The sequence below is a fragment of the Dendrobates tinctorius genome, unplaced genomic scaffold, assembly GCF_039654945.1.
Source record: "Dendrobates tinctorius isolate UK_male_01 unplaced genomic scaffold, ASM3965494v1 ptg000016l, whole genome shotgun sequence".
In the NCBI taxonomy this organism is placed as follows: Eukaryota; Metazoa; Chordata; class Amphibia; order Anura; family Dendrobatidae; genus Dendrobates; species Dendrobates tinctorius.
The window spans coordinates 2697609-2710451 of NW_027361684.1; the positions used below are offsets into that span (position 1 = coordinate 2697609).

Below are 12843 nucleotides of genomic sequence, written 5' to 3' on the forward strand. Positions count from 1 at the left end.
ACCACCATCTCTACATTAATATGTCACCAGTACCAGAACCACTATTAGTACATAATTACTGCACCAGTTTTGTTTCAAGCTGTATGTGTTACATTACAAACGCAAACAGCATCAGACATATCCCTTTAACTATATAGGGTCTGTTTGGTTTCAATTAAGGCATCCAGCATTTGATAACTATAATAGGGCCTCCATTTGGGTAAGTTATATTGGTTTCCATACTTCCCATGCTAACCTTGGGTTCGCCTTTTAAAATACCATATAGGTTGTGAGGGATGAATAAGGCTTATTTGTTATTTTCTATAGCTAACTGTGACATTGCACCCCCTGTTAAGTCACACTCTTTAAAGTACATCACTTTTTTTTATTACTTTTGCTGGTACTTGTTGGTGGAAAAAGGTAAAAGTGATCATCAGAGATTATCTGATCCATCTGAGTAGGGGAGGGGGGCAAGGGATGGGATGTGTTAGGGGTCCTGTTACCCTACTCCCTGACCAATTCCTTTACTTGGAGGGCGAAGCGCCACTGTCCTCATCTGCCTGCGGCGCCTAAATACCTTGCTTCAGTCCTCTTATTATGGCATGTACAGGTGTATATCACTCTGTTCAGAGAACCTTGTATCTAAATTAATGTTACAGTAGCCCCTGTAGGAATTAACAAGATACAGCAATTCCTATAATATCTACGTCTTCAGGTCATAGTCCAGATTTGAAGATGACGCTGCTAAAAATCTATTTTGTCACATGAAAATAATATATACATATATATGTACTAGATGGAGGCCGGATGCTATCGCATCGGGAGGGCGGTAATGTCGCGATGGGGGCAGGCTTTGCAGTGTTGAGAATCTTTCCCCCCAATGTGCTCCCCCACCTATCCACGTTCTCTTTCCCCATGTGCTGACTTCTCCCGTCTGTGCTCTCTTCTTTGACCTTTCTACCCCATGTGCTATCCCCCTTGTCATGTTTCTGTGGTAACTTGAATATCCGTCCTTTTCTTTGATAGTATATTCTTGGTATTTTTTTTGATGGTGGCGTTGATATTTGCTTTTTAAAGGGGTTTTCCCACGAATGAAAGTTCATTTCAAAAATTGTCTGTGCCTGACCGTGTACAGAACATACCACATTTCCTGGGAAAGGGAGGAAGCAAAAGACAATACTGACATTACAGCAGGGGATCGCAGAGGATACATTTTGTGAGGTAAAATATTTTTTAAAAACAGTCAGTGAAATATTTTTTTCCGCACAAAATGAATCCACTGTGATCCCCTGCTGTAATGTCAGTATTATATTTCATCCATTTTAAGTTTATGCTTAGAACATACAACACTGCCCTTCACCTCTCCAAACAAACCTATTTCAACACCCTCATCACCTCACTGTCCAATAACCCGAAACGTCTCTTTGACACTTTTCATTCTCTACTCAATCCAAGAGTACAGGCCCCAACCACGGAGCTCCGAGCTGACGATCTGGCCAATTACTTCAAAGAAAAAATTGACCAGATCCGACAGGAAATTATCTCCAAATCCCCTCATACTATGCACTGTCCTCCCTCCCCCACTGCATCTAACTCACTCTCTGATTTTGAACCAGTCACAGAAGAAGAAGTAAGCAGGCTCCTTGCATCTTCTCGCCCAACTACTTGCACCAGTGACCCATTTCCGTCACATCTCCTCCAGTCCCTTTCCCCTGCTGTCACCCCTCACCTAACTAAAATATTTAACCTCTCTCTCTCTTCTGGTATTTTTCCCTCCTCATTTAAGCATGCCATCATACATCCACTACTTAAAAAACCATCCCTCGACCAAAACTGTGCCGCTAACTATAGACCTGTCTCTAATCTTCCCTTCATCTCTAAACTCCTGGAACGCCTGGTCCACTCCAGTCTTATCCGCTATCTCTCAGAAAACTCTGTTCTCGACCCTCTCCAATCCGGTTTCCGCTCTTTACACTCCACTGAAACTGCCCTCACTAAAGTCTCTAATGATCTGCTAACAGCTAAATCAAATGGTCATTACTCCATGCTAATTCTCTTGGATCTCTCTGCAGCATTCGACACTGTGGATCATCAGCTCCTCCTCACTATGCTCCATTCCATTGGCCTCAAGGACACCGTTCTCTCCTGGTTCTCCTCCTATCTCTCCGACCGCTCCTTTACTGTTTCTTTTGCCGGTTCCTCCTCCTCTCGCCTTCCCCTTACTGTTGGGGTTCCTCAAGGATCGGTTCTAGGCCCCCTCCTCTTCTCCTTGTACACTGCCCCTATTGGTCAAACAATCAGTAGATTTGGTTTCCAGTACCATCTCTATGCTGATGACACCCAATTATACGCTTCTTCTCCTGACATCACGCCAGCCTTTCTAGAAAACACTGGCGATTGTCTAAACGCTGTGTCTAATATCATGTCCTCACTATATCTGAAACTGAACCTGTCAAAGACTGAACTCCTGGTGTTTCCTCCCGCTACTAATGTACCTATACCCGACATTGCTATTTCTGTGTGTGGTTCCACTATTACTCCCCAGCAACATGCCTGCTGTCTTGGGGTCATACTTGATTCCGAGCTTTCCTTTGCCCCCCACATTCGATCACTGGCTCGCTCTTGTCATCTGCACCTCAAAAACATTTCTAGAATTCGACCTTTTCTTACTTTTGACTCTGCAAAAACTCTTACTGTTTCTCTTATTCATTCTCGACTATTGTAACTCTTTTCTAATCGGTCTCCCTCTTACCAAACTCTCCCCTCTCCAATCTGTCTTGAATGCTGCAGCCAGGATCATATTCCTCACCAATCGTTACACTGATGCCTCTACCTTGTGCCAGTCATTACACTGGCTACCCATCCACTCCAGAATTCAGTATAAACTTATTACCCTCACCCACAAAGCCCTCCATGGCTCAGCACCACCCTACATCTCCTCCCTTGTTTCAGTATACCACCCTACCCGCCCTCCGTTCTGCTGATGACCTGAGGTTGGTATCCTCAATAGTCAGAACCTCCCACTCCCGTCTCCAAGACTTTACACGTGCCGCGCCAATTCTTTGGAATGCACTTCCCAGGTCAATACGATTAGTCCCCAATCCCCACAATTTTAAGCGTGTCCTGAAAACGTATTTATTCAGACTGGCCTATCGCCTCAACACATTAACCTAACCTATCCCTGTGTGGCAGAGCCAAAAGTTTTACCATAACCAGGTTCCCAGCATCATGTTCCCACATGCTTTATGCATCCATTAGCCCTCTGTGTCTGTACTGTTACACACTTAACATTATGGCTGGTCCATACAATCAGAGCAACTGTTACCACCCACCTTTCGTGTCTACCTCTTTCCTCATAGACTGTAAGCTTGCGAGCTGGGCCCTCACTCCTCTTGTTATTTGGTATAATCTACTGTATGTGATTATTGTTATGCTGTAATGTCTATTGTCTGTACAAATCCCCTCTGAAATGTAAAGTGCTGCGGAATATGTCGGCGCTATAAAAATAAAATTTATTATTATTAAAATTTATTATTATTGTATTTTGCTTCCTCCCCTGCCCAGGAGATGTGGTATGCTCCGCACACAGTCAGACACAGACAATTTTTAAAATGAACTTTCGTTCATGGGAAAACCCCTTTAATGTCACCAGCTTCCTCTGCCTGTAGACACATCGTGCATCTGCCGCCAGGATCAGCCGAATGATTCACTGCACCTGCGCCTGCAGCGTGTTTGCGACGGTGTTCGGCTGGTGGTACCGCGCAAGAGGCTGCGTGAGTGTGTGGGAGTCTGTGAGTGTGTGTGAGTGAGTGTGAGAGTGTGAGTATGTGAGCGTGTGAGTGAGTGTGAGAGTGAGTGTAAGTATGAGTGAATGTGAGTGTGTTTGTGAGTGTGTGTGTGAGTGCATGAGTGTGAGTGTGAATGTAAGTGTGAGTGCGAGTGTGAATGTGAGTGTGTGACAGTGTGTTAGTGTGAGTGTGAATGTGAGAGTGTGAATGTGAGTGAGTACGACTGTGAGTGTGTGTGAGTGTGAATGTGAGTGTGTGACTGAGTGTGTGAGTGTATGAGTGTGAGTGTATTAGTGTGAGTGTGAGTGTGTCAGTGTGAATGTGAGTGTGTAACTGTGAGTGTGTGACTGATTGTGAGAGTGTGAGTGTATGTGAATGTGTGAGTGTGATGCATACAGCGTATAGAGTGTGTGTGTCTGTGTGTGGTGCTACGGTGTTCTGCTGGTGATACCGAGCAATAGGTTGGTACCAGCAGCAGTTTCCATGTTGGGACTATGCTGCCCGGGCATAGTAACTAACTGTGGTTAGTTATAGCAAATTATAATTATCCTCCATCCCATAGTCCCGTGCCCATATACCCATCATACATATCCACGATCCCATAGGCCTGTGCCCATATACCCATCATACATATCCTCCATCCCATAGTCGAGTGCCCATATACCCATCACACATCCTCCATCCCATAGTCCCGTGCCCATATACCCATCATACATATCCGCCATCCCATAGTCCCGTACCCATATACCCGTCATACATATCCTTCATTCCATAGTCCAGTGCCCATATACCCGTCATACATATCCGCCATCCCATAGTCCCGTACCCATATACCCGTCATACATATCCTCCATCCCATAGTCCAGTGCCCATATACCCGTCATACATATCCTCCATCCCATAGTCCCGTGCCCATATACCCGTCATACATATCCTTCATTCCATAGTCCAGTGCCCATATACCCATCACACATCCTCCATCCCATAGTCCCGTGCCCATATACCCGTCATACATATCCTTCATCCCATAGTCCAGTGCCCATATACCCATCACACATCCTCCATCCCATAGTCAACCATTATGACATCATAATGAGCGGCGGGGCTTGCAACCTATGATGACATCAGTGTCGCCATGGCAACCATTATGACATCATAATGAGGGGCGGGGCTTGATACACACACACTTTTTCCCCATTATGTAGATAGGGGCAAAAGCCTAGGACGCTCTCGAGGTCCAAGCGTGTGACTGTGCCAAATTTTGAGGCTGTAGCTGCGACGGTGCGGATGCCAATCCCGGACATACAGTTGTGGCCAAAAGTATTGACACTACTGCAATTCTGTCAGATAATACTCAGTTTCTTCCTGAAAATGATTGCAAACACAAATTCTTTGGTATTATTATCTTCATTTAATTTGTCTTAAATGAAAAAACACAAAAGAGAATGAAGCAAAAAGCAAAACATTGATCATTTCACACAAAACTCCAAAAATGGGCCAGACAAAAGTATTGGCACCCTCAGCCTAATAGTTGGTTGCACAACCTTTAGCCAAAATAACTGCGACCAACCGCTTCCGGTAACCATCAATGAGTTTCTTACAATGCTCTGCTGGAATTTTAGACCATTCTTCTTTGGCAAACTGCTCCAGGTCCCTGATATTTGAAGGGTGCCTTCTCCAAACTGCCATTTTTAGATCTCTCCACAGGTGTTCTATGGGATTCAGGTCTGGACTCATTGCTGGCCACCTTAGAAGTCTCCAGGGCTTTCTCTCAAACCATTTTCTAGTGCTTTTTGAAGTGTGTTTGGGTCATTGTCCTGCTGGAAGACCCATGACCTCTGAGGGAGACCCAGCTTTCTCACACTGGGCCCTACATTATGCTGCAAAATTTGTTGGTAGTCTTCAGACTTCATAATGACATGCACACGGTCAAGCAGTCCAGTGCCAGAGGCAGCAAAGCAACCCCAAAACATCAGGGAACCTCTGTCATGTTTGACTGTAGGGACCGTGTTCTTTTCTTTGAATGCCTCTTTTTTTCTCCTGTAAACTCTATGTTGATGCCTTTGCCCAAAAAGCTCTACTTTTGACTCATCTGACCAGAGAACATTCTTCCAAAATGTTTTAGGCTTTTTCAGGTAAGTTTTGGCAAACTCCAGCCTGGCTTTTTTTATGTCTCGGGGTAAGAAGTGGGGTCTTCCTGGGTCTCCTGTCATACAGTCCCTTTTCATTCAGATGCCGACGGATAGTACGGGTTGACACTGTTGTACCCTCGGACTGCAGGGCAGCTTGAACATGTTTGGATGTTAGTCGAGGTTCTTTATCCAACATCTGCACAATCTTGCGTTGAAATCTCTAGTCAATTTTTCTTTTCCGTCCACATCTAGGGAGGTTAGCCACAGTGCCATGGGCTTTAAACTTCTTGATGACATTGCGCACGGTAGACACAGGAACATTCAGGTCTTTGGAGATGGACTTGTAGCCTTGAGATTGCTCATGCTTCCTCACAATTTGGTTTCTCAAGTCCTCAGACAGTTCTTTAGTCTTTCTTTTCTCCATGTTCAATGTGGTACACACAAGGACACAGGACAGAGGTTGAGTCAACTTTAATCCATGTCAACTGGCTGCAAGTGTGATTTAGTTATTGCCAACACCTGTTAGGTGCCACAGGTAAGTTACAGGTGCTGTTAATTACACAAATTAGAGAAGCATCACATGATTTTTCGAACAGTGCCAATACTTTTGTCCACCCTCTTTTTTATGTTTGGAGTGGAATTATATCCAATTTGGCTTTAGGACAATTCTTTTTGTGTTTTTTCATTTAAGACAAATTAAATGAAGATAATAATACCAAAGAATTTGTGTTTGCAATCATTTTCAGGAAGAAACTGAGTATTATCTGACAGAATTGCAGGGGTGTCAATACTTTTGGCCACAACTGTACATACACACCCACATTGAGCTTTATATATTAGATAGAGATAATGATGAGGCCTTTTCAAACATTTTAATAAAAGGATCGCAGGCATTTTGCTGTGTATGGTGTATTAAAAAGAAATATATCACCTATATTTGATTAATATTAATACCAGATAGTGATTCATATTCATTTTTCCAATGCTCTTATTTTCTATATTTTGTAAAACAGCATTTAGAGAAAAGCTTTCAAACAGATAAATGAACATTAGACAGCAAATAATAAAAAAAACCCTGATCTTTAGTGGTTGTCCATATGAGTAGTATTAGGTCAGGGAGGGTCAGTCTACGTGGAGCAGGGGTGCCAACCTCCACTGTAAGGAAGGGATGATGCACTATCTATCTTCTCTAGGCTCTTCCTTGCGTGTTATTTATTAGCGCCAAAATCCACGCGCTATTTTATGTTTAGTTTTTTGTATCCCAGTGGACAATTTCTCTGGGATTACCCATATCAGACCCTCTACAAACTCCTTTTTTATTATATAAGAGGATTTTTTGGTATTTTTGGAAATATTAATAAAAGGTTTCTTTCTCCACTTTGGTTTTCCCTCCGAATAACACTGCAGCCAAGCAAAAAATGTGACAAATTATTTACATGATGTAATGCACGATTCCAAGTCAGCTGCTATGAATTAGTAAAGTAGGGCAAGCAGCTTTCACACAGTACACATTCGGATATTCACAGCTTATATAATAGATAGGATGAGTGCAGAAACCGAGATTTACCAACTAACAAGGCACACAGATATTCAACTTCTATGAAGTTGAGTTTCCATTGTGTAAAACAAGGGTGCACAACCTTTTTTGGCATACTGAACCAATCCGGGGACCGCACTAACAATTAGGGCGCATACTCACTGGAGAGAAAATCGGATGAGTGCAGCACGGATTGCACTCTGACCATTGTTAGTCAATGGGTGACATCTCACTTGCGATTTTTTTCTCATCCGAAATAGGACTGAGAAAAAAACCTCAGCATGTTGCGATTTGCTGCGATTTTTGCTTGAAAGTCACCAATGCAAGTCAATGGGTGCGATTAAAAAACAGACCAAAAACGGACCATCCGTTTTCAACGGACACATCACCATTCTGTGGCATAGAACACTGTAAATGGTCCTGTAAATGACTGTAGAAAAAGAGTTGCTGAGAAAAAAAAAACGGATTGCATATGGATAGAAAACGGATGGAAAGATTAAAAATCGCATAGAAATTGCATGACACTCACATAACACTCCACCCTTTTTTACAGTCCAGAAATCAGACCGGTTTTTTTTTATCGCAAATGGGGATGAGCCCTTAGAGGTATTACCTTCTGTGATATTTGGGGCATATTGAAAGTGTATACCATAGGCTTGATAGGCACAAATCCAAAACTCAGTACTCTAATGGTAAATTCACACTGAGTTTTTTTTTGTTTTTTTTAATGAGGATTTAGAAATAGATTGTGCTGATAAATCCAGATCACAAACTGCGTTAAATACTATTTGAATAAGTTATCGACTGATTTTAATGGCACAAGCTCCTGTAGTGCACACAGTGAAGGGAAGTTTTTGTTCACGTTATTTTGAACATTTTGCAGTTACATTAACTGGATCTTATTTAAAGAGTATTTGAAGCATTTTTTTTAATGTGGATTTGCAGTAAAATCCACTTCTAAGGGCCCCGTCCACACATAGCGACTCACCAGCGATCCCGACAACGATATGACCTTGTCAGGATCGGTGGTGTGTCTCTACATGATCGCTGGTGACCTGCCAAACAGGCAGATCTCAGCAGCGATCAGGACAGCGACACGCGGGTAACAAGCGACGCACGTCGCTTAGTTACCCACAGTGTACGTTAAGATACCAGCGCGCTGGTGCAGGGAGCTGGTAACCAAGGTAAACATCGGGTTTCTAAACGCCGCGTGGCACTTAGATGTTTACCTTGCTTACCAGCTCTAGCTTGCTGATCGCTGGTCTTCCGCCTACCACATGCAGCAATGCGTGCTGGTCATCGGGAGACCAATGATCAAAGAAATGTCCAGGCCATTCAAGCACGAACAGCGATACCCGGCAGGGGGGCCTTTCGCTGATAAGTGTCACACACAGCGATCTCGCTGGTGAGATCGCTGTTGCGTCACAAAACTGTGTGTGACGGGGGCTTAAATCCTCATAAAAAAACTGTGTGACTAGGTCCTAAAGAGGAAGAGGTCATGGATGCACATGGTTGCCTACAATCATGGTTTATCTGATTACTGCTTAAAGCGAACCTGTCAGTAGGATTTTGCTATGTAAACTATAGGCATTGTCAGGCTGGCGTTGTTATACTGATTAAAATGATACATGGGGTGAAGGGTGATATCTTGTGGCTCTTGTGCAATCAGTGTTAAAAGTTTTCAGTTAAGGTACTGTCACACTTAGCGATGTACCAGCGATCCCGACCAGCGATATGACGCGGTCAGGATCGCTGGTGCATCGCTAAGTGGTCGCTAGTGAGCTGCCACACAGGCAGATCTCACCAGCGACATCGCTAGGGACGGGGGTCGCTACTTACCTGTCACACTAGGTGATCCTGACGTCCTCCCGCCCGGCTCCACGCACGTCTCTCCACAGGAAGCGCCGCAGGAAGCTGACGACGAGAAACAGTCCAGGACGTTCTCGCGCGATCAGCGATAACCAGCGGGGGAGCGGTCGTAGGTAAGTATCAGACACAGCAATATCGCTAGCAATATCGCTATAACGTCACATGTTATAGCGATATTGCTAGCGATATCGCTTAGTGTGACAGTACCTTTAATGATGTGCTTAAAGCCCCCGTCACACACAGCGAGATCGCTAGCGAGATCGCTGCTGAGTCACAAGTTTTGTGACGTAACAGCGATATCACTGTGTGTGACAGGTATCATCGACCGCCCCCCCATGCCGGGTATCGCTGATCGTGCTCAAAAGCCCTGGACTTTTTTTTGATTGTTGGTCTCCCGCTGGCCAGCACGCATCGCTGCGTGTTGTAGGCGGGAGACCAGCGATCAGCGCCGCGCATAGAAACCCGCTGTTTACCATGGATACAAGCTCCCTGCATCAGCGCGCTGGTATCTAAGGTACACAGCGATGCGCGCTCGTCGTCACTGGTGCTGATCGCTGGTGAAGCTGCCTGTTTGGCAGCTCAGCACCGATCATGTAGCGACTCACCAGCGATCCTGACAAGTTCATATCGTTGTCGCTGGTGAGTTGCTAGGTGTGACAGGGCCCTTATGCTCAAACTGATGGTGTCACTGTTGGAAGTAACGTCACCCTGCTGTGACCGAGATGAGTGATGTACCATATATTCCATAATGTCTTCTACTTCCTCTTCACTAATATACTAGAAGCAAAGGAGGTCAATTGTGACCTGCGTTTAGTAGTACTACTGCCCAAATGATTAATGGTGGTGGGTTGCTACTGCTTGTAGCGCCTACATTTTTACTGCCAGATCACATGGTTTGAGTTTTATTCTTTTACATTAACCCATTCATTGACACTTTTTCTTTTAGCATGCATTTTGTTACTACACTATAATTAACGTTTGTCACTGTTTTTGACCACAAATTCCACCTTCCCAAAAAGGACTGAACAAGAAATGCCAAGTATGAAATGCTAGGTACACATCCACAAACCAGCAGCAGCAACAGTCTACAATATTAGTATGAGGTGTATGGATGCCAAATCTGACTACTAAAACAGGTGTGCAAAAAGACAGTAATTTATGGTATGCACACTTTGTGAGGCAGACAATCGCAGTCAAATGTCTGTGGATTTTTTTAAATGCTCTTTTGTATTTTCTAAAATACATTTCCCATTTCCCAAAAAGAAAAAAAAGAAGGCTCCAGTATTGGTGGGGCACGGTTGGTACAGGTATCATATTAGACTGTATAAAAAGTACAAGTAGCTTGTGACATGCATGCTTTCTCTGGCAGACACTGAGCTTTGATTATTTTTTCTTATAGCCATATTGTTGATTTGCAAGCTTCTGCATGAACAATGAAAAAAATGTGTAACTGAAATGCAGCAGGTGCCATATGCACTATAAATATGATCACTGTTGTGATCAATCACTGCTGCTGCCAGATCTCCTCCTATCTCTCTCTTCCTGTCAATTGAATTGCTTAATTATTCTCTTTTCTACACAGACTACCACACTGATCTTCACCACTGCTGTTGTACAACAAACACTGTGTGTAGAATCTGTCTACTGTTCTATAACTTTCTCTCTATGTCTGCTGCATTCCCTGCTTCTGCTTTTATACAGACTACAATAGTCCTGTTTGGCTGTGCTACACGCTGTGATGTGAAAGCAGCAAGCCATTATAATGAAGCCTACTTAGCCATGCCCGAGGTAATGTGAACCTTCTCTGGCTGATAGAATTTTACATATACTGTAAAATGGCAGCGAGTATTTTGGTGATTCACTCAAAGTAAATGGCAAATTGTTCAAATTTGCCAAATCCAGTGAAATTCCAAAAATTTGTCACAAATTCAATTTGCATTTATTTGACTTGCTCATCTCTATTTATTATATAAATATACATTTTATAAACCATGAAATTCTAGTTTCAATAAATCGATACTGTAGTTTTTAACCTGTGGGTCTTCAGTTGATGCAAAACACGTGACATGCTGAGAGTTGTAGTTTTGCAACAACTGCAGACCAATGAAGTGATACACATATCAAACAAAAAGTTAAATTCCACTTACCGCCTTATCCCCCAATGCTTTTTTAATATTAATACGGACTTTGAAGGCCCCTGGAGCATCTGGAAGTTAAACATATAAATATTAAGCACTGTAATAATATTATAATGTAGTTATACATTGTTAGTCTCAAGTCAAAGCAATATTAAGGTGAATCTGTGACAAGGTTTTAGCCACCTAATCTGAGAGCAGCATAGCGTAAACACAGAGACCTTGATCCCAGTGATGTGTCACATACTTGGCTGCTTGCTGCAGTTTTGATAAAATCACTGTTTTAATCAACAGGACATTATCACTGGAGGACTAGAAAACTTGCTGCCATGTATTCCAACCCCGCCCCTAGCACTGATTGGCAGCTTTCTGTGTACGCTGTACATGGGCAGAAATCTTCCAATCAGTGGTGTGGGCGGGGTTATACCGTGTTCAGCATTCAGAGAACTGCTAGATCTGAATCAGTAAAAACAGTGAATTTATCAACATGACAAAAAGCAGCCCAGTAAGTGAAGCATCACTAAAATCAGGGTCTCTGCTCATGCCCTCCAACCCAGCACCATTCACTTATGTGTCAGTAAATTCCCTGCCTAGGCAGCCCTGTATAACGTTTATAGGTAAAAGTTAGATTTGAAAAGCATTTATATTGTGCCTGTTTTCCATGCTAATTAGGGCTTTGACTAGTCGATGGGGCTAATTAGGGCTTTGACTAGTCAGCCCTCTTTCCATGTTATCACGCCCTTGTGGGAGTGATAACATAATTTGTGCTCATCACCAGCCCCTGCAAATCTCACGCATGTGTGCCCATTTTGGCAGCATCGCTGTGTCTCTGAAGCTCGGTGTACGCGTCCTGGCTTTAGAGCCGCACTGCGCATTACTAGAAGATGGCTTCCGGTCATGCACAGTGCGCCTCTGAAGCCACAGAACAGTACACCGAGCTTCTGAGGCTCACTGAGCATTGCCAGTGGTTCAAAAGATGGATTCCAGTTATGCGCAAAGTGATGAGAATTGGTGAATTTTTTACATCAGTGTTTGTAATCTACCGAGCCCCAATCTTACAGCTATCCTACCTCTCTCCTTATTTCTTTGCTGCCACCTGTCTCCTGTCATTGAGTGACAGGTCATTTTTGTCTGAGTGACTTGCTTCTGCCACCCGAGATCTTGCGCATGCGCCGTGATCCCCAAGGAATGATGGCACATGCATGAGATTATGGTTGGGGTAGGCAGGGTACTCAGATGCAAGTGACTTGAGGCTGGCAGTGGATGAAGAAAGCGGAAGTGAGGCAGGAGAACTATAAGTTCAGTACCAGTCTTGCTGGCTTGCACTCAGAGGTTACTCTTGATTGAGTGACCTCCCTCCCCTATCCAGAACCCACACATGCGCCATCATTCCCTGGTGTGGC

General features: G+C 43.7%; 2 protein-coding genes across 2 annotated transcripts in view; one reads left to right on the top strand and one right to left on the bottom strand.

Annotated features, from left to right (window-relative positions):
* The window catches only part of CLTRN (collectrin, amino acid transport regulator), an 86536-nt gene that overhangs the window by 71071 nt on the left and 2622 nt on the right, over positions 1-12843 (bottom strand). Inside the window, exon 2 of the mRNA XM_073565264.1 lies at positions 11453-11511. Coding sequence (XP_073421365.1) covers positions 11453-11511 — 59 coding nt within the window. The remainder of the gene's footprint in view (positions 1-11452; positions 11512-12843) is intronic.
* The window catches only part of ZRSR2 (zinc finger CCCH-type, RNA binding motif and serine/arginine rich 2), a 143795-nt gene that overhangs the window by 28340 nt on the left and 102612 nt on the right, over positions 1-12843 (top strand). The window lies entirely within an intron of this gene.